A 23,455-nucleotide genomic window follows, 5' to 3' on the forward strand; every position below is an offset into this window, starting at 1 on the left:
TCTATGCCCAACACACTTCCATTCCCCTCTGCCCCCTCTCAGAATACCAGGAATGCTATATCCCTTTATTGTACATAAGGTGCACTACTGTTCTCAATACAAACACCTTTATATTTCGCTCTTTCTCTGTCTTTGTAGGGTGCAGGCACTGAAGAGAATTGCCTCATTGATATATTTGCTTCAAGAACAAATGCAGAAATTTTCCAGATGCGAGAAGCCTACTGTTTGCGTAAGGAAATATATTATGTACACATATTTTATACATATGAACTTTACATTTTTCAAATAACACAAAAAACTCCCAGTTTATATATTTTAAAGAATTTCCTAAGACATTCTTATATTCGAAATATCGCTCCCTCAAGACCAGTTAACTCACTAAGTAAACTTGAGGATGAGGGTACTAAAAATGAAACAATTCCCTAGACAATCAAGTTAAGCAAATTTGCCAGGAAAATAATGACAGATCTCTATGAGGTGACTATTACATTTAGACAGGCAAGTGTCCAGCACAGTGGTTCAGGGAGCATTTTATCTCTTACCCAGGAGAGACCAGATGCATAGAGAAAATAGAGCAAAGTGCCATAAATCACTCAGTGAATTCTACGAATATGCGTAACTACTTCACTTTATATAAATGTCGTAATCACTGTAATCTCCCTCAAAGTCAGATTTTTACACATTTCAAAAGTAGAAAGGTTAACTATTTTCATTTTCAAAAATGTTTAATGCCTTTTTCCATTGCATCATGTATTATGTGACAGTGAATGTCAAGAAAATGTTCCAGACAGTCAGCTGTATTGCGTTTGAAAAAAAGCAAGACTTTTCTAAGGGGAATGAAGTAAGAACTTTTACTTAAAATATGAAAATGAAACAAAGCACTTGGGAAAAGCACTGGGCTGGGCAACAGTCTATGGAAATAGAATGCATAATTCTGAATTTTGAGAATTAGAGAATGTAAAATGACTCTCAATGTTGTTTTTACATTTTGGAATAAAGCTATGCTTTTTTTAAGAAAACAGACGTGTGCCTATGTTACTGTGAGGTGTCAGATTTCTTTGGTGGACTGTTTATTGGCTACATCTGAGTAGAAAGTAGTAAAACACAAAGAAATGTCAACAGATTGATTGTATTTCCTGTACTTTCCACTCAGAACTGGGGAAGTAACATTAACTTATTCAAAGCACATTGATATGTGGTTCTATGATAAATCATACCTTTCACATGGATGTTTTCTTACCCAGAATACAGCAGCAACCTTCAAGAGGACATTTATTCAGAGACCTCAGGACACTTCAGAGATACTCTCATGAACTTGGCCCAGGTATGATTTCCAAAATTCACATCATTTTGCACTATTAAAAAAGAGATATATTTCATTTTCCAAAAATAGGGCAGAAAAACTCTAGCTTACTCCAGTTTAACCATAAATTCTGTGTAATACATTTACTGAATACCAGCTAAATTCAGGGCACTATAATAGAAACTCAGATTGGATATAGAGACAAATATCAATAATAGACCATCTCTGTTCTCAAAACAATCTACCATATGCAAGATGATTATAATTATATATAGATGTGTGTATAAATAATTGTATATTATAAGGGAGTTAAAAGATTTAAAACATTACAGTTACAATTTATAATTCAAATCGGAAATTAGGATTCTATTTTATTAAACATGTTGGGGACATGCTAACTTTTCTGAGGTCCTACTATGGCCTAGTACTATGCAAGGAAAGAAGTATGTTTCTCATTTAATAACTACAAATACTGTAATATCAATGTTCTTATAACCACTTTAGAAATGAAGAAACAGAGAACCAAAAAGTATTAGATTCTAGCTCTCTGACTGTCTAAAGAACTAAATAGTAGAAATCCAGAGTTTGAATTAAAACCTATGGGCTTCCAAGCACCAGCATATGATCATCAGAGTTGCCTATAAAAACTTTGTGGTCATATACATTACCAAAAAGGAGCATTCCTTCAAGTTAAAGTTAAAATTTGTCACTTATTTTTCTGTACTGACTAAATGATAGGTAATTATTTCTATTAAATTAGTATTTCTTAAAAACATTTCGCATATTAGCATCGTGATAATAATAATATTTTTAGATATAATTATCTTTTGTCTTATGCATTTCTTGAATGTGCCTGTGATTCAATTCAGTAAAGGCACTCAGAAATGTAGAGTCAATATTCAGTTCTTTAACTATCAAAAGAAAATCCAGAAGTCCATAGCTGGGGAAAATGTCTTAAGAGCCAGTATTTTGGTTTGGTTTTGTGTTGTATGCATGTGTGTGTAATGAAACAAGCATTTCTAAATCCCCAGATCTTTCCTTTTCATGTCAAGAACATAACTGAGTAGTTGGCAGTTGCACAGAATTTCATTAACAGCTATAGGTAGATAGAAGTTTGTACATGGAGATGGAAAATTAAGAAAAGACTGTTGACTTTAAAGCCCTTTAATGAAAGCTCTTTTAAATGAAAGCCCTTTTAGTGGGAATAAAGGTAGAAGAGTGGTACCTAGAAGGACAGAGAAAAACCCAAGAAGGAGGAGACTAGAATGAGAATGCTGCTGAAGGCCCTCAGGAATCCAAGACCTCACACTCTTAGGGGAGGAGGAAGAATCAGCAGATGAAAATACAAGTTAGACCACTGCATATTCCTTCTTCCGTTTCTCTGAACCACTCTAGTACCAATTGCCTCTGAGTGTTCCTGGATTTTTTTTCACCCTAAACATTTCTATGGCCACTGTTGCCAAACTCTAGATGTTCTTCCTTGTCCTTTATCCTGTCTGGCTTTATCTGAAGTGCTTCTGTGGAGTATAGCTTCCGTGAGGGTCGTACCTCTTTCACAGCTCAATTTTGACAAATTTAGAGTTCTAGTGGTTTGTTTATAGCTTCAGTAGTCTACTTCTCTTTATTCTGGATTTATGATGTGTTGGAAAGTGCAAATCTCAAAAAACTTAGAATTCTGATCTAATTGCTTCCAGTCAGTACCATATACCACTTAGCCACACCCAAAGTGATTTCCTAGACATTTCTTTGCATCCTTCCACTCTCCCCTACAATATCTCTTGTTTTTCACAACTTAAAGCCAATTCTTCGAAAGTCTTCTCAGATAATAAATTTAGCCAGAGACTTACTGCAGGGCAAGTCTTAAAAGGCCTTTGCTTTTCATTGCTTTTTCAAGTCTCAACTCACCTTGCTTTGAATGAATAAATGGTTTCCCTTTCTAACTGTTAAAGATACTAAATTTCTGGACTTTCTCTCCACTCCCTTTTATTTCTGCTTACAATCCAGCCAATTATTTACTGAGCTCATCTCTTCCTTATCATACGTGGCTAAAAGCATAAGGTGAATGCCATTTCTCAAGCTCGCATGAAGACCAGAACAGGTGCTGCTGATCAGACTGCAGCTCTTCTCCAAGAGCTAATTCAGAGACTTAGTCTTTTTCCACCTTCACACTTGGTTCTAATTTCTTTATGTCTGTCCTCAATCTACAAAAGCAGAAAGACAATGGAAGATTGTTCACGGGAGATTTTATGGGCCTCATTGTGATGCATATCACTTTTGTGCACATTTCATTGACTAGAACTCCATCAAATGGCCCCACTTAAAATCAAGGGTGGCTGTGAAATACAGTTCAGTTGTTTGTCCTCAAAGAGGATGAGACAAGTTTGGTGATCAGCTATCAGTGTGCCTCCCAAGTTGAAAATGAGACTTGAAAAGCTGCAACCGAAACAGGCAACTGAGCAACAGAAGATGGTAAGAATGAAAACATATGTGGCAGTTTTGTTGGACAGAAAGAGAATTTCAAAAAGAAACAAATAAAATGGCCTGCATTCTTTCTTAAAAGTACTTTAAAAGGTGAATGTCCCAGCCAGCCTGGTGGCACAGCAGTTAAGTTCAGGCATTCTGCTTTGGCAGCCCGGGGTTCACTGGTTCAGATCCCAGGTGCGGACCTATGTACTGCTTATCTAGCCATGCTATGGCAGACATCCCACATATAAAATAGAGGAAGAGGGGCATGGATGTTAGCTCAGACCAATCTTCCTCAGCACAAAGAGGAGGATTAGTGGCAGATGTTAGCTCAGGGCTAATCTTCCTCAAGAAAAAAAAAAGAAGAAAAGGAAAGGTAAATGTCTTTGCATTTTTATCCATGCATTGTGTTTCTTGACATAGTCTTATTGTGTATCCGTTTTAAATGATCTATTAAAAGACCAGAGTGTGAAAGTTTCTTGGTCCTACCTCTAACCTTACTTATAGAATGATGATGCTAAAGAACAAAAACCCAAAGATGAAGCTGTATTTTAACCTTTTATTCCTTCTGTTTTGTTTTTGACCTAGATAACATTTATGTGCGTAAAAAAGTAATCGGTCCAATATTTACCTGTGTTTTCTTTTCTTTACTTTTTTTTTGCTGAGTTGTTCCAATAAAGCAAATTTCAAAAATTCTAGTATGGAAGCTAGTATGGAAGTAATCGTTTTCCATCAAACCGCTGATGGAACCTACTCTTCAGAGCTTTCCACTTCATAGGAATTGCTCTCCTCCAAGACTGTTTTATGTATGTGTATTCTATCTTACCACATATTGTTGAATGTGTTTGCATGTCCACCTTTCCCAGTAGATTGAGTTTCCGAAGCATGAGAACTATGTCCTATTAAACTTTGTAGTCTTAGAACTAAGCTCTGTGTATGATACACGGAAAGCAAGTGATACGTTTTGGAAATAAATGATGTAAAGAACAAATTCTTTAGAAAGTCTGAATGAACAAAGTTCAATGCTGGCTAAAGTAAAAGAAGAGGCTTCATATACAATGAATCTTTACCAGAGTTCTGGAAAATTAGCATTATTGCACACATGGAGAGGAGAAGGGAGAGTGGTTTAGGGTGGATGGAAGAGTCCTGCGTGAGCGTGCTGGCTGGCTCAAAGGACTCCTGTTGAAAAGAGAAAATTTGATTAGAGAACTGGCTGAGATGCTAGACTGATGAGGTTCCCGTAAGCAATAGAGAGCCGTAGAAACATTTTTGATCAGGATGTGAGAAGATCAGGAAGATTTTATCTATTATCATTTCCATGTAAGTAGGAAAAAAAATAAGTTGTACATGACATGGCAATTTACTAGAACAGATAGAAACTTGTAGTAAGAGCCTCGCTTGTGACTTAAATTAAGAGAATCTGATTTACTAAAAATAAAACCTAGTTTCTCCTTCTTATCATCTCTTTCATTTCTATAATTCCATTTTCTGTTTGAGTTTGTATTGATTAGATCAATCAGTTGTCCCTGAATATATGCTGAAGTGATGCAAGAAACAATGAGAAGACACAGCAGGAGGCAAGGGGCATATATATATTTAGGCAAGAAAAAACTATTGAGGGGCTGGCCCCGTGGCCGAGTGGTTAAGTTCGTGCGCTCCGCTGCAGGCGGCCCAGTGTTTCGACGGTTCGAATCCTGGGCGCGGACATGGCACTGCTCGTCAGACCACGCTGAGGCAGCGTCCCACATGCCACAACTAGAGGAACCCACAACGAAGAATACACAACTATGTACCGGGGGGCTTTGGGGAGAAAAAGGAAAAAATAAAATCTTTAAAAAAAAAAAAAAGAAAAAACTATTGACAATTCCTCCATTTTATTACTCAGGTTGTCTTACTAGCCATCTTCTGGAAGGGAGAGCAGTTAGAAAGAATTCTTGATGTTCCAGCTCAGATTATAGAATGAAAGGAAACAAGAAAACATTCAGGTCAGAAAAAAAAATTACAGAAAATTTCCCAACCATTCAGGAAAATAGACCCATAGCCATATGCTGATTTTTTTTTCCCGAAATTGCAGGTTCAAGTCTTTACCTAGAGAGATTTCTACCTTTTTTAGTTCTAAATGCTTTGTTTAAAAAAAGATAACTTTATCTCTATTTCTATGAAGTATTGTATTACTTCATACAAGAAAGGTAAAAATCAAGACTTTTTTCTACCCTGTCTAGAATTAGTCTGTATACAGAAAATAAAGTGAGAAAATGACTATTAATAGTGAAATTTTCCTTTAAAATATTAATGGCTGTATACAAATTTAAATTACTGCTTCATTTCTGTCCTTTTCTTATTATGTTATTTTTCTGTCTTCCTCATTTAGGGTGGATTAACATGTCCAATCAAACACAGGAGGTGTGCTTTCCTTTAATGTGTGTTTAGTGTGATTAAAAACTTCATACTGTACTTTACAAATATTTTATATGGTTTAATTAAAGAATGAATAAGTATATCAGCCAGATTGGAACACAAACGAACAGTTCCACTCATTGCTGGGCAACATGGGTTTTAATTCTTTTTACCCTTTGTGTATGTGTGTATGTGTGCATGCTCAAGTTATTGCTAGTTTTGAATTTGGAATAAAGATATCCAAAAGAAAACATTGCTCAGGAAGCCAGACATTAACTGCCCCAAATTGAGGAGAGACTGGTAACGAGCTGCTTGGATTCCTTCAAATTGTTCATTGAAAAAGTGGCATAGAACTAAGCAAATCTATTGAACTTTCAATTAAATTAAAAATTCAATTTTTAAAAACAAAGTCAAGGATTTGCTTTATTGTGTTTGGTTTTGATTTGGTTTAATTTTAATTTGCATGGTTTGGCTGTATAGTTCATGAAACTGCCCATATCGCCAACCTCGATTAATCAAGTCTTATTCTGAGGATCTAATCCCTAGGATTATAACATCAATGGAAAGTAGATAGTTTGTTTTTTATAGTCCAACTTGAGACTGCTGTGTAAGTTGTAGAAATAAGCTTAATTTCAATTTATAATAAAAGTTGAAGTCATTATAGAAAAAAACATTTTTAATAATTAATAATATTTAAAAATAATCTCACTTGGCAACAGGTCAAATGAATAATTCTTAACTTTACATGTCATAAGATTAATTTTAATTAAACGTTCTTCCAGCTTAGAAGGGTCATTACTTTTTAATTTTCCAGTAATGATGCTGCATAATATAAATTAAAATAGTTGCCAAGCAGAAATTCATGTTGGCATAGATATTGTCCCAATAGAGTAAAGCCAACAGTCCCATTGTAAATTCATGAGCTGCACCTTAATATCAAACAAGTTGTTTATTTTCTTAATATCTAAAAAGAAATTTATTTCAATTTATTAGAGAGAAATAAAAGTTCTCTAGTAGGAAAAAATGTATTTCATTAGGACCACGTTGTATCCATTAGGACTATATCACAGTCCAACCTCTCCTTCTGCCGAATCTTGCCTCTTTTCTCTCCCTTCTGTAAGTGTTGATCTCAAGCACATTCAATAATAAACAAGATGCATGCTGATCTCCCTCTCAGAGTCAGCTTCCCCAGGAAGCCAACTGGCTATATCCCCTCCTTGTGGAGAGGAGGAAACTGAAGCTCAGGGAGATTAAGTGGTTTGCCCAGCATCACACATCTACTGAATGAGAAGGCTAATATGAAAACAGGCCTAGGCACACTGTACCTCCATTGTCAAATTTAATTGCTCTTCCCTCCAGCCCCATTTGATTCCACTCCAGTTTCACTTCTGTTTGGTAAAATGTCAATGACCTATACACAAATAACCTCTTAGAATCTCTGCATCTTTTTAAAGTTGAGCTATAAACCATCTAAAAGTAACTGGCATTCAAGAATCAGGATTGCAGTGTATTTTTATAAAGCAAACATTTTTATATTTCAGGAAACAAAAAGACAGTTCTGAAAATTAAACATGAGAGAAAATAAATCATGAGGAAAAAAAATCAATAAGCAATGTTTTCCCTTCATGTAATAGAGCAATCAATCTTATTCATAATTGCAGTTATTTTTTCCTGAGATTAAAGAATAATGTTTTATTATTGATAGAATGTATATTTGAGTATGTGTATTTGTGTATATAACAACATTATCTGTATAGGCTTTTTTTTTTGAGGAAGATTAGCCCTGATCTAACATCTGCTGCCAATCCTCCTCTTTTTCCTGAGGAAGACTGGCCCTGAGCTAACCTTCATGCCCATCTTCCTCTACTTTTTATATGTGGGGCTCCTGCCACAGCATGGCTTGACAAGTGGTGCTTAGGTCCACATCCAGGATCCGAACGAGCAGGCCACCGAAACAGAACGTGTGAACTTAACTGCTGCACCACCAGGGTGGGCCCTAGACATATATTTTAACATAACACACAATTTATTTTATCACTGGGTTTCACCTAATTTGGATTATGACTTTGCAGGATAAAGTATTACTTCTTAAGTCCAGTTTCTAGAGTTGGAACATTAAATATGTGTGCGTGTTTAACCTTGAAATAGATTTTGAGCGTAGTAAACATTTCCTTTCAACATAACGTGTCAAGAAATGAGAGTTGGGGCTGGCCCAGTGGTGTAGTGGTTAAGTTCATGCACTCCACTTTGGTGGCCCGGGATTTGCAGGTTTGGATCCCAGGTGCAGACTTACCACCACTGGTCAAACCATGCTGTGACGACATCCCACTTACAGGATGGAGCAAGATTGGCACAGATGTTAGCTCAGCAACAATCTTCCTCAAGCAAAAAGAGGAAAATTAACAACAGATGTTAGCTCAGGGCCAATCTTCCTCACAAAAATAAGAGGGTTAATCGAGACCTAGATTTTGTAAGAAGCCAAGGAAAATTAATAAAGTTTATTTAAGGATTATATACTTACAAGACTTCACAGTACCTTTCCCTTAAAATTTAAAACACACTTTACAAGTATAAAATAATATACATTTCATAGAAATTGCTTAACTCATTATAGAAAGTGGAAGTAAAAAACTTATAAAAGATGTATCTTAGTATAATCTCCTTTAATAACAGTCTTTTCCAAAGATTGGAAATCCCCTGATAATTCATACTGCTTAGTAAAATGTGTAATTTCTTTTAGTTGTTTTAAACATTTTGAAGATTTCCCATTGACTCCTGACTTCTGCAATAATGGGTCTTCAGTTTGGAACTTCTCATTGAGGATTTGGATCTATAAATTTAGAAGGTTGGAAAAAAATGTAAAGTGGATTAGGGAATTGAAATAGTCCATCACTTCTGATCACTGTCTTTAGTGTACACCATTTCAGAGAGAATCTGTCTAGATAGTTTAACCTTCTTGAGATTCAGATTAGAGAGATTAAATTAACTCTGTAAATTATGGGATATGACCCCACTCTTCTCTCAATTCCCTCCCAATGAAAACATTGTAAAATTTTTCAGTTGTTATAATCACCTCCTCTACCTCTACCTCCTCTGCATCTTCACTTTCAGAATCAAAGGAAAGACTGTCCGTAACTTTCATCTTTCTAACACATGAATATTCAGACACACCTCTTTTCATGAATTAATAGAGATTGAGGGAATTGGAGCATAGGAGCCTTAAGGTATTCATGAAATGGAAAGTGTTGAAAATTATTGTCGTATTTTCTGGGAGAGAAGATCCTTTACTTAATCTATAAAGTATTTTCCGACAGGGCTATTTCTAATAAGGAAACAACTCAGCCAGAACACATTCTTCTCAAAAACTAATGCCAATCATTAAACTGGCTCACAACACTTCCTGCATGCTTTTATTAAACTAGATTTACAGGAAATCTAATTATCTGTCAAATAATGAAAAATTAGTCACTTATAGATTAATTAATCAATATGTGCAAATCACACTGGAGATGATAAATGTTTCCACAGAGGGGAAGAATGGAAACTACCCAATTGGATGCTTACTCCTCATCTGAGCTCTCAGGATTCTCCGTATGACAGTTTCTCAGACTTGTGCAGTGAGGCCTCTGGAGAAATTACTGCCATCAGCTTTCAGTGATCATCTGTAATCAACTTACCTGCTCCAGATATTTTCAGCTAGATTTTAATTCCCTTAATTTCTTCCTTTCACATTTTTATTTTGCTCCCAACTCAAATTCTTATGCCATTTCTCTGGCATTTACATCAGTTACACATACCACACTGCTGTCTTTGGCTTTTTATATAAAAAAAATCAGCTTGACTCTGCCTTCATGGAAAATGCTAAATCACAAAATTACTTATTTCCATTTTTTAGTCTACCGGTCTGCTTACAGTGCTCTTGGCGATTAACTGCACAAAGAAGTAAACAGATGGGCGTCGTCTCAAGTTAAATGTCCAAAAATCTGATATTTCAAAAGAAATTTCACATCCACAGAACTGCAGAAAATTCTTAAATATTTCTCACAAACTTTGCAAGGGTAGGTCTTTACTTACCTATATAGTTTGACTGGAAATCACTAAGTAAACTTCAATGATCCAGAAAATCTTGCCATATCTACTAACTGACCGTTGAATTCTACTATCTAAAAGTTATTTCTTTAGTTGTCCTTCATTCATTTCGTATTGATTCAGTGAGTGTTTATTGAATGCCTACAGTGTGCCAAGAATGATTCTAGACAATCGGGAATTATCGGTAAACAAAAGAGACAAAGACTCTAGTCTTTAAGGAACTTACATTCTAGTGGGGGAATATGGACAACTAAAGATAAAACTAATAAGTAGGTACATTGTATAGAATGTGAGAAGGTGATGAAAGATATAGCAGAGCAGGGTAAAGAGGATAGGATTGTTGGACTGGGCATAGTGGATAGATTGTAATATTACATAGATTGGTCAGGGTAAATCACATTGAGAAGATAAGATACAAGCAAGGATTTGAGTCAGCAGATGAACAGCTACAATAGGGCGTTCCCAACAAAGGGAAGAGATAGAGAACAGGTCTAAGGCAAGAGAATGGCTGGTGGTTATGAAGAATAGCAAGAAAGCCAGTTGGTGCCATCTCAGCAAGCAAAGGAAATGTCCTATAGCTGTGGTAGATGAAGTCAGAAAGGTAACAGGTAGTAAGATGTCGTTGACTCTGCAGCCATTATAAGGACTTTGGCTTTTACTCTAAGTGAAATGGGAAGAGGTGAGTCACTAGTGGGTTTTGAGTAAGGGAACGATATGATCTTATGCTTTAAAATATTCACACTAGATGCCATATTGAGAAAAAACTGTAAGGAAACGGGGTAGAAACAGAAGCCTGTAAGGATGCTCTATCAGCAATAAAGCCAAGATATAATTTTAGCTTGGAATCATAGGAGAGCACTGGCAGTGAAAAAAAGTGCCCAGATTCTGAATGCATTTTGAAGGTAGGGTCTATATTATTTCCTGTGGAATTGGATGCAAGATATAAAAGAAAAAAAAGGAATAAAATGTTTCTCTCAGTTTTTTAGTCTGATCAACAGGAATGGCAGAGTTGTCATAAACTGAGATGTGGAAGGCTGTGAGTGTAGAGGTTTCTGAATTGAAGGGAGACCAGGAGATAGATTTTGAACATGTTGAGTCTAATGTGTATATTAGAAAACCAAGTGGTGGTGTTCAGTTGGCAACTGGAATATACGCATCTGAAGTTCAGATGATAGATCTGAGCTAGAAATGTAAAATTGGGTAACATTACAATACACATGAAATTTCAAGCCACATGAATGGTTAAGATTAACAAGAAAAAGATTGTGGATACAGACAAGAACAGGACCAAAGACTGAGTACTGCGAATTTCAAATAGTAAGAGATTGAAAAGTAAAAGGCGAACCAGTACACAAGACTGAGGAGTAACAAGTGAAGTAAACCAAAGAAAGAAAAAGAGAGTGCAGGATCCTGAAAGCCCAGTGATGAATGTATAACAAGGAGGAGAGAGTGATGAATTGCATCAAATCCTACCAATAGGTCAAGTAAGATGAAGATTAAGAATTATCATAAATTTATGATATTAAATAGGTGGCATATGTCCGTAGAAGATGCAGCATATCAATTGCTTTCAGTCACTTGTTGCTTAGTGTAAATTAAAATCATAAGTGAGTGACCACAGGAGATTGTCTGAAAATAATGAGTTCTTTGGGCTAAGGGAGCAATATAGTAACCAAATCTCAGGGCCAGAAATTGAATAATGGCCCTAAAACTGAATAATCATTATTTTCTAACAATCAGACCTTGGGAAATTCACTTACTGTTTGTAAGTCTATTTATTTTTTATCTTCAAGTTAAGGAACAAAACTATAGAACCCTTAAAGTCCCTGCATCTCAGCACTTCCATAATTTGAAAATAAAATAGCACCCGTAATCCTACCACTCAATAAAATTTTTTTCACTCTTTAAGTGTTGTCATCTATCACTTGCTCATTTATATATACAGCACACTTATCTACATAATACATAGATTTTAAAAATAAGACCTACAAGGGCCAGCCCCATGGAATAGTGGTTGAGTTTGGCACACTACGCTTTGGAGGCCCAGGTTCACAGGTTCAGATACCTGGGTGTGGACCTACACGATTCTTCAGAGATGTGGTGATGACCCACATACGAAATATAGGAAGATTGGCACAGATGTTAGCTCAAGGGAAATCTTCCTCAGCCAATAAAAACCCCACTTACGTGTGTATTCTTAGTCACCTGATAAGCAAATGGAATGAGGGAGAAGAAATGTGTCTGATAGGTTCACATCAGTTTTCACTGAGCTGTACACCTCTAGATGATACACAACTTCTGAGTTATAATTAAACATATTAAATTTTTCAGGGCTACAAATTTACTCACAAGAAAATGTAGTTTACCTATTTCTTTATTGATATTTCTCATTTGCCTCCAGCTTTTGGTTAGCAAGGGAAAAAAACCCCTAATATTTAATCTAATATGGCAAAGTTAATCCATACAATACTTTGAACAGTCAATATAAGTACATATTTAATCTCATTTATACATTTTTTGAGTTAAATACTCAACTGTCAGATTTTTGGCCCTCTTCTCTCCTTCTCTCCAAGAAGGCACTTTGTGGAGAGGGGCGTGTGAGTGTGTGTGTGTGTGGTTTATGAGATGTCTTGGCAACAGGAAAGTGATAGTGTTCTCACATCATCAAGATATTTTCTGCATCCTTGCTCATCCTGGCTATGGAATGGCAGTTCTGGGAAACTCTGGACCAAAGCATATAAAGCATGGATGTCCAGGATATGAGCATTTCTCAGTGTCAGCTGCCAAACCATGCAGCTGGGTAACTTATGATCATTTTTCTGTCTCAGTTTGGTCAGAGCCAAGTAACCTTTCCTGATGGTTTAGCCTCACCTTTGCTCTCACTGGAGCTGAAGATTCCCCCTAAGGTCTAGTAGCCATGTCTCCCACACAGTTCTAGCCAATGTGGTCTACCTTGTAGCCCTTGGCTACTGGAACAATCTATCCCTGCCATGGTCATAAACTATTCCATCTGTTGAGCTCCCCTGCCAGGTTCTCAGCATGCAAGTTCCTCCATTAGGAGCGGATAAGAAATTTCTGGTGCTGGCCCGGTGGTATAGTGGCTAAGCTTGCACACTCTGCTTCAGCAGTCTAGGGTTCACCAGTTCGGATCCTCGGCGTGTACTTACACACCACTTATCAAGCCATGCTGTGCCAGGCATCCCACATATAAAATAGAGGGGGATGGGCACAGATGTTAGCTCAGGGCCAATCTGCCTCAGCAAAAAAGGAGGATTTGTGGTAGATGCTAGCCTAGGGCTAATCTTCCTCAAAAAAAAAAAAAAGAAAGAAAGAAATTTGGGGCCTGCTCATGCTACTTAGGGATTGAGATTAATTCAAGAGAGTTGCATTCAGGACCTCCCTCTACCCAATATTGCTGTATCACCAAGTTCACTGAATTGTGGCCATTGCCAGGGATTGCAAAGATGATAGGAGCAGAAGCCACTGTACTCTCAGTATTCTCTCAGCACAGTTTTAAAAAGAAAGCCTTCCCTCCAGATCTTGACCTAAAGGAAAGGTTAAATAAACTATCGGATGGCATATCTCTCTTACCTCTTTCTTCCCTCTGGTCCCCATAATTCTCTGAGACCAGAAGGTCCTGCATTGGCTAGCCCTCCTTCCTTCCTGTTTGAAATGGACATCTCTTAGGTCAACTTGGCCATGTCTGTTCTTTATATGATAAAGAGATGGGGGTGAAACAAATTTACAAAATATTCTCACTCCACAAAATCTGAATTTCATGATCATTTTAGTGTTGCATTTACCCTATCTTACAAGTCAGAAACTGAGTATTAACTTATTCTTTCTCTCTGCATTTTCTCTCTAACAGTGTTAAATCTCATCTCTATCACCCATGCCTGGCAGTAGGTGCTCGGTTTGATGGGAGAGAAGATACTGCACAGAGAGTTGGAAAAGTGAAAAACATTTCAATACCTATTTTTGTTTTTCCAGTCATTTTATTGAGATCATAATGGTTTATAACATTGCATAATTTCAAGTGTAAATTATTTGCCAGTTTCTGAATAGACTTCATCATGCTCACCATTTGTCTGTCACTGTGCATATGTGCCCCTTTATCCCTTTTGCCCACCCCCCAACCCCCTTCACCTCTGGTAACCACTAATCTGTTCTCTTTGTCCATGTATTTATCATCTACCACATATGAGTGAGAGCATGCAGTATTTGTCTTTCTCTGTCTGGCTTATTTAGCTTAACATCATACCCTAAAGGTCCATCCATGTTGTTGCAAATGGAACAGTTTTGTCTTTTTATGACTGAGTAGTATTCCATTGTGTGTGTGTGTGTGTGTGTGTGTGTCACATCTTCTTTATATATTCATCTGTAGAAGGGTGCTTGGGTTGCTTCCACATCTTGCCTATTGTGAATAATGTTGCGATGAACATAGGGGTGGATAAGTATCTTTGGATCATTGATTTCAAGTTCTTTGGATAAATACCCAGTAGTGGGATGCCTGGGTCATGTGGTATTTCTCTTTTTAATTTTTTGAGAAGTCTCCATACTGTTTTCCATAGCTGCTGCACTAGTTTGCATTCCCACAAGCAGTGCATGAGGGTTCCCTTTTTTCCACACCCTCTCCAACATTTATTGGTTTTTTTCCTCGATAATTATAGCCATTGGGACTGGTGTAAGGTGGTATCTCATTGTAGTTTTGATTTGTGTTTCCCTAATAATTAGTGATGTTGAATATCATTTCATGTTTTTGTTGGCTGTCTGTATATCTTCTTTGGAAAAACGTCTGTTCATATCCTCTGCCCATTTTTTTATTTTTTTGTTTGTTTGTTTTTGTTTTTGAGGAAGATTAGCCCTAAGCTAACATCTGCCACCAATCCTCATCTTTTTGCTGAAGAAGATTGGCTCTGAGCTAACATCTGTGCCCATCTTCCTCTACTTTACATGTGGGACACCTGCCACTGCATGGCTTGATATGTGGTCTGCGTCTGGGGTCTAAACTGGCAAACTCCAGACCACCGAAGCGGAGCACATGAACTTAACTGCTACACCACCAGGCCAGCCCCTCCTCTACTCATTTTTTGATTGGGTTGTTTGTTTTTTTGTTGTTGAGTTGCATGAGTTCTTTATATATTTTGAAGGTCAACCTCTTGTCAGATAAATGATTTGCAAATATTTTCTCCCAGTGGTTGGGTTGGCAACATCTTTGGAAGATTACCACTGCTGCAAAGAAAAAAATACAACCAAAAGAACACACATTTTTTAAAAAGACCTATATTACATAAAGTATTCAAGAAATGTAGACTATCTAACTCCAAATAATGATAGCACTGTCTTACGAATTACCAGTGTGCTTTGGGGTTCAAAGATTTTTGTCCCAATAATCCTATATGTGTTGTTAATTAACAACATTTAATGGGGGAAATCTGTGCTTTTTTTACAGGGAATCAGAGAAGAAGGATATACAGACCCTGCTATGGCTGCCCAGGATGCAATGGTAACTAGAACCAGCTCTCTGTAGACTGTGTGACATACTGTAGAGAGCCTTTGTTAAACTGGTCTGGGGTGATTATGGTACTCCTTCCTGGCTGTATGATGTTTCAGGTCCTGTGGGAAGCCTGTCAGCGAAAGACAGGGGAACACAAAACTATGCTGCAAATGATTCTATGCAACAAGAGCTATGAACAGCTGTGGCTGGGTAATTATTCATCAGGTTCCTTTTCAGCTGCTTAACTGATTACATAATAAAAACCAAGTTGTTAACTGGAAAAAAATAAAGAGGAAAATGTTCCATATAAAAAGAGGAAAGCCAGTTATCTCAAAGGTACTTATTCTGAGTTATGTTTATACAGACATGCCTTACATAATGACATTACTAAGGAATAAAGTTTCCTTATAATTTTATTTTTTCCAATAACTGAATTATACAATCTTTAAATAATGAACCTTTTAAAACAATCACTGTTTTTGACGGAGAACTTATTCAAATATATTAGCTAGTTCCTGTTAGGCATATTATATGTTGTCTTGAAAAGAAGATAGTGAACATAGTTTAACCAGCACATAATGAGTCAAGGTCATTATTATTGACGTCATGATTTATGTGAAGCTGCCTTATTGGTTTTAGAGGTGCACTCATATTAGTTCACACTTTGACTTTCCCCAAACTGCTGTACATTTCTGTTTCCCTTATTTAAAAAAAATCCCTTTTTGTTTTTTTATACATATAGTAAAACACAAAAGTCTATAAAAATTTTTAAAAGATGGCATACTCCAACCCAACCCCCACCCCTATACTCTATTTACCTTCACTATGTTAGGCAGTCTAATCAATATTTGTATTTTAAATTTATAATATTTACAAAATCTCATTTGCATTATATCAATTTGTTGCAGTTTTCCAGGAATTTCAAAATATTTCTGGGCAAGACATAGTAGATGCTATTAATGAATGTTATGATGGATATTTCCAAGAGCTGCTGGTTGCAATTGGTAAGTAACAATGTATTTGGTGTACAGAAGACTTTTATTCCACAATAAATGCTGACTGGCTGACTGAATTAAAGATCTTTAAGTAAGCTTTTGCTTGAGTCACTTTCCCCTGAGTTTAATTATTTAGAGGGGTATTACCTCTACAGAGGAAAAGTACATCAGCTACTGACATAAGGCACTAAACTGGCAACCTGATAACTTCAACGAGATGATACCCTTCCCTAATAGCTGGTTCAACTTTCATACTGGGAAACACTGAATTCTCAGATGCTCTCTTTCACAGGTGATTGGGATCTCATGCCTTTAAATTTTGTTTTATATATACTGACTTCCATTCCCTTAATAAAGAGCAGATGAATGCTAGCAACATGGCTTCTTTTTCTCCATGTCTAAGTTTGTTTTAGGAGTAGGTCATACCATAAACAAGATTTACCAAGGTGTTACTTAGTAGTGATTTCTACAGGCTATTGTGAGAGAGGCACACACCTCCTTCTCCTTCCTAGGTAAGGAAAGGTATCTTTCCATAAAGGGGAAAACAGTGGTAGCCCTCTATAAAAACGACTATGCCGCTACCCGTGCTTTACCTTGTCCTGTGCTGTGACATGACAGCGCAAATTTCAGAGACTACAAATGAAGGGTCATTGTGAAATATCCTCATAAGGAGAAACACATCAAATAATCACTTAGATATTTGTTGAGTAAATAAATACTGTGATTTTTCCCTTCCTATAATAGCACAGACATATTATGGGCATAGGAGCTGAGAGATAATATTTCAATAGATTATCTCATAAAGGAGTTTTAAAGCTAGAGTTCCATAAAAAAGGGTTTGGTTGGTTCTATGAAATCCCTAAAATACTATACAAGATTTGAATATTTGTGTATTTTTCTGAGAATAATGTACATATATTTTGATGTATTCTCAATATGCTTTCATAATCATATATCACATAAAAATCCCTCATTTTACAACCAAGGCCTAAGGAGTTTCAGTGAGTGCTCCAAAGTCTATCAACTAATTAGCAGCAAAATTATGACTAGAATCTATGTCATCTGAATCTCAAAATAGCTCTCTTTCGACTATTGAAAACTGTCACGAAGCAGTGGGTCTGAAAGAGGAAATAGTGGACATGAGAAATACTAGAAAACATATTAACTGATTCATTCATTCTTTCATTTAATAAACATCTATTGAATATCTACTCTTCTGGTCATTGATTTAGGCAGTGCAGATAAAACAGTGTGTCAACGCAAATAACCCATAATCAATCTATAAATCAAAACTGGGTTCCAATTTGAGGATTATAGCCCAGGAGAACATTTCTGCCAAGGAAGGAAGCTCTCCAAAGAAGTGGGGTGTACAGAGTGGTTATATACCATCTTAGAACAAAGAGCATACATCACATATGGCAGGAACATCTCTTTTACTACTATCATAAGATGCTTTGCCAGCACAGCAGGTCAGTGGTCAAAAGGTGAGCACAGCAAGTTGGTGGTAAGCAGGTCAGTGGTCATGAGATGAGTTAGAGCAGGTCAGTAATTAATCCTGTTTCTGGGAAGAAATGCTTATCCTTAAAAAATGTTGACATGGCAACCTCCTTATCATTCTTAGCTTTGGGACATTGTCAATGTTTAAAGCAGATGTACAATGCATGCTCAACAGGCCACGTCAGGCCTTTCTGCAAAAAGAAGATCACGCTGAATTAGTTTTAAACTAAATGGCTTCCTCATAGACCCCAATATGTCCTATTGCATTTCATTTATTCGTCAAGTGAAACAATAGCTACAAAAGCAACAACGAAAGTCCCTGTCCTTCAGGCACTTACCTTCTAGCAGTGACACAAGAGTGCTTATGAGGTCACAGTATTATAGACAAAAGTGAAAGAGGAAGGCAGGGCCTCACAATCTAAAAAAATCATTTGAACTACAAAGAAAACATTGTTATGATGATTTTATTTTGCCTAGACGCTATAGCCTCGCATACATTTCATTTACTAAATAATTTGCTGATTCAAATAGACATTATCCGTCAAGGACAACTGTTGACCAGGCTCTAGGCTGTTCTAATGCATAGTGGTTTTAATTTGCTGACTTCCAACAGTGGTCCATACAGTTTTTCCTTAAGAGACCTCATATCTACTCACAAGTCTTGTTACAAAAGACTAAAAATAACATTTGGGAAGATGAACTATTTGCATGGGGACTATGTCACATTGAATCCCACAGTAATAAAAATCTATAATAGTGGTGATAACCTGCATCTCTTTGAAGCCTTATTTATTTGATTTTCAGATACAAATGGGACAATTTTTTCACTAGGTTATGTGAAGGAACTAAGAGAGTTCCACGAGGTAGAGTTAGACCAAGTGAAAATCTGAAATGATCATTATAATATTGCTGCTTTATATTTTTCTATCGGTTATGGTTTTACCACTATTCTGTGTTGAAATTTTAATACAATGTACAGTGAGGGATCCCACCTATAACTCGCAAATAATCACTCTTCTAGGATTGTAACAGGAAAATAAAACAAGAGTTCTCCTTCTCAAATTCTGACGAAAATATCTATTGTCACTCTCAAAACTTCTTCTTTTCTCTCTGATTTTTCCTAGTTCTCTGTGTTCGAGACAAACCAGCTTATTTTGCTTATAGACTATATAGTTCAATCCATGTAAGTATGACCCACATATTTTTAAAATTTCTCCAGGAATCATGTCTACTTTCTCAAAAGACTAGTTTTACTTCCATTACTTAAGTATTGATTCCTATTTTTGAACTTGTATGGAAATATATTCATTTCAAAGAAAATATGCTCAAGTGAAAAAATGTGTTATACACCAAAAATGAGACCCATGAAATAAAAATAATACTCTGCTTTCTGTATCAAATTGAGGTACCTAAGAAGTATGATTCCTCAGGGTCTATCTCCCCAGTGTTCTTATAGTCTTTTAGCATCTGAAGAAACTGGCAAATCCAAATGCTTTTGTATCTCACTAAAGGCCCCCAACGCACACTTATGCAAGTACGAAACATATGGCATCTAGCAGGAAATGTCAAAACATTACAAACACTCAGCAAGAAATTGCTACATTCCTGAAATTTAAAACACAAAAGAATGTCAGTGGTTATTTTTAGACATAAAGTGTTATTTTAAAAAAATACTTTAAAAAGAGATAGCTAGACAATAATAAATTCTAAAGCTATTTTTGTAATTAAATGAGACTGTTTTAATAGTTTAGTGTGAGACTCAATCATATTCCTTTGGTGCATTCATTTTTGAAGAAAAAAACACTTAAATGCGTAACACAATGCATACCTTATCCATAATGTGCATGGAATGTATTTAGAAAAAGTCTCATGCAAATCGCTATACATATGTCATAGCCTTGAAAACTCAGTGAAAATTATTAAAAATGATACTGTAGTGCAATAATTTTGATAGAGTGCTTTATCCTCAAAGTAAATTTTACAGACCAACTTTTTAAAAGTAGCCAGCATGCTGGCATAATGTGCTAATCACCAAGAATATTTCTATCATATATCCTATGTCAAGTATTTTTTATTTGTATACAAGAACCTATGTATCCTCAGAACACAGGAGAAAGACCAATGCTCACAGTCCTCTGGTTCTTTTTATTATACTTCCAAGCAGAAAAATTTGAGTTGACTAAAAATTTATTTAAAATACTGTCGGGGCCATGCTATTGGATGATTTCAACATTTTCTTTTCCAACAACAGAATAAACCTTGACTTGTGAATGACTATGAAAAAATAATCACAATTACTCTGATTCCAACTATGCCCAAATTGAGGGCTACTTATTCTAATAGTAAAAATTGTGTTCCTGCTGTGTGTGTTACAGTGCAAAAAGGAAGGTATGTGTACTCACAAATGGTTAGGAAGCAAACAGAAGGATTGTGTATTCAAGTAATCAAATTTTCAATATATGAGGACCTTAAATGTAAAATTTTGATCAAAAGCTGTTTTCACCATTCCTAAGCCAAAGAAAATCTCTGGGTTTTTTCCCTGTGCGTTCTACTTAATGATATGCAACTTAAATATGGAAACTTGGTTAGATCATTCATTTCATTCACCTCAAATTATGAAAAGTTTGTTAGATCTACACCCAAAACATTCAGACATCAAAGATTAGTTTATGCTTACTGGCCACTGGATGTCACCATTACTCCATTTGAAAAGACAATTTGAAACTGATTTGTAAAGCAGTATTCTTTCTGGAGTCAGTACACTGAAACTGATTTTTGTAGTTTTCAGCATTTGAGTTTAAATCAGAAAATATTTCACATATCTGTAATTCTTATTTTTACAATTTTCAATAATAAACAGACCATAAAATAAAAATGTAATTGCTGTCTTACTCAGATATATCAATGTTCATCTAACAGAGTTCAGAATCCCCCCGACTACCCACTTATGGAGAGTTTTTACCTAGAAAGACCACATGATCAGATTTGCATTTTATAACGCAGTGTGAAGGAGACAGTCTTAAGGTTGACAAGGCTGTTGCAGAATCAAGGTGGGCCAGCATCCAGGCCGTGACATTGGAGATAGAGAATACAGGGCATTTAAGAAGTAAACTAGATAGAATACTTCATTATACACACACAGTAAGAGAGAGGAGAATGTCACAGAAGTGCCTCTCAGAATCTGCCTTGGGCACTCCCCAGATGGTGACACAGTGTTTGAGGAATACAGGAGGCAGAGCAAATTTACTACAGTAAAGGGGATGAGTCTATTTTAGACAGACTTTATACTATGTTTTTCTCTTTTTTCCCCCTTTGTGTGTATCTTTTAGGATTTTGGTTTCCATAATAAAACTGTAATCAGGATTCTAATTGCCAGAAGTGAAATAGACCTGATGACCATAAGGAAAAGATACAAAGAGAGATATGGAAAATCCCTATTTCATGATATCAAAGTGAGTCTCCTATACGTGATTTATTTTGACCCATATTTTGTCCTTTTTGAAAATGAGATAAAGCTTTACTTTAAATGACTTCATGTTAGAATCTGAAACGTTAGCTATTCTGCCAGGGACAATCTACTTTAGTGCCTGAGGCAGCCTGTAGAGCATCAAGAGGTGCTACACGGAGGACATCCCCTCACCTCAGTGACAGATTTATCCCTCTTTGATGTGCTTTAAGCAAAAATCCTTGAAGTAGTCATGTAAAATATCCATCCTCTAATTGTGTAATTGTACTTTATGAGCTAAATTCTGAAGTATGATCAGCGTCAGGAAAACTACATTTTGCAACCAGACCATACTAATTGTGAAGAGGCTGCTTAGCTCAGTTCAGCTCTCCTTTCATAGTGTCATAGAAGGCAGGGCAGCCAGTCAAATCCCATAAACTGGTAAAATGGAGGAACTTAACATTGATAGCTGTATGAAATTCTACATATCCCTATCCCTTTAGCTCTTGAAGGGCAAAGAAACAATGATTCAGAAGCAAATGAGCCAATTTCTTCATTCTGCTATGTCTAAACTTTACCCTGGATTTTGATAAAATCTAGCTAAGAATTGTCAAAATTTATGAGACCATCTTTGTAATTTTTGGCACCCAATGGAAAATGAAAATGCTTGACCCTTCTTCATAAAATTATAAAGAATTTCAAGATGGCACCAGCAGAGCATTCAACCAAGCTCAGGACCCTGAGAATATGTCTTCACTTACATTTTGCATACAGCTAAGGGCTGTTACCTGTTCACGTTGTTTTCTATGAAAATTTTCAATTCCATAAAATAACTTTTTAGTTTATCAAAAGAGTGATCCAGAAGCAACTCAAGAACCCAAAGACCAAGAGACCACAAATACCAGAAGACCTTGTAGACCCTTGGGTAGCTGAAGTGGTTTCCAAGAGGAAGAGCAGACGGAGCAGTTAAGAGAAATCTTGTCTTTGATAAAACTCTCCTTGTGTCCACCCTCAAAACTCTAAACTTCCAGTGATGATAAATATTTCTCATTGAGAAATGCACGTCGTAAGTCATTTTCCAAATGAATAAGCTAGTTCTAATACATGTACTGCAATTAATCACAGCCACCTCAAAGTCTACTAAGATTTGCATATAATTAATTCACTACATGCATTGAAAGTGGTGAGTTATAATTACATGACTTTGTGTAAGAAAATAGTAATATGTAGTTGATTTTTAACAAAGATAGGTTTTTTTGGTTTTTGTGAGGAAGATCGGCCCTGAGCTAACATGTTGCCAATCTTGCTCTTTTTTTTTCTCCCCAAGGCCCCAGTACGTAGTCATATATCCTAGATGTAGATCCTTCTAGGTCTCCTATGTGGAATGCCGCCTCATCATGGCCCAATGAGTGGTGTGTAGGTCTATGCCCAGGATCCAAACTGGCGAACCCCAGGCCACTGAAGCAGAGCACGTGAACCCAACCACTCAGCCATGGTCCTACCTCCATGATAGGTTTTATAATTCCATTTATTTATTCCTATGATTGTTTTGAAAAACTCAGAAACTATAGAAGACCATAAAAAGAAGAAAAAAATTGCCCTAGTTCTCCATGACTGATAACTAGTAATAAAATTTTGTTGTAGGTTCTTTCTGATTTTTAAAAAATATATACGGGGCCAGCCTGGTGGCGCAGCAGTTATGTTTGCACATTGTGCTTTGGCAGCCCTGGGTTCGCCAATTCAGATCCCAGGTGCAGACCTACACACCC

At 36.4% G+C, this 23,455-nt stretch overlaps 1 protein-coding gene across 1 annotated transcript in view; it reads left to right on the forward strand.

The window, feature by feature from the left end:
• Positions 1-23,455, forward strand: part of ANXA10 (annexin A10) — an 83,270-nt gene that overhangs the window by 58,829 nt on the left and 986 nt on the right. Inside the window, exons 5-11 of the mRNA XM_014851475.3 lie at positions 139-229; positions 1,245-1,324; positions 15,705-15,758; positions 15,866-15,959; positions 16,658-16,753; positions 19,366-19,424; positions 21,571-21,693. Of these exons, the coding sequence (XP_014706961.1) occupies positions 139-229; positions 1,245-1,324; positions 15,705-15,758; positions 15,866-15,959; positions 16,658-16,753; positions 19,366-19,424; positions 21,571-21,693 (597 nt within the window). The remainder of the gene's footprint in view (positions 1-138; positions 230-1,244; positions 1,325-15,704; positions 15,759-15,865; positions 15,960-16,657; positions 16,754-19,365; positions 19,425-21,570; positions 21,694-23,455) is intronic.

This window comes from Equus asinus, chromosome 3, assembly GCF_041296235.1.
Source record: "Equus asinus isolate D_3611 breed Donkey chromosome 3, EquAss-T2T_v2, whole genome shotgun sequence".
Lineage (NCBI taxonomy): Eukaryota > Metazoa > Chordata > Mammalia > Perissodactyla > Equidae > Equus > Equus asinus.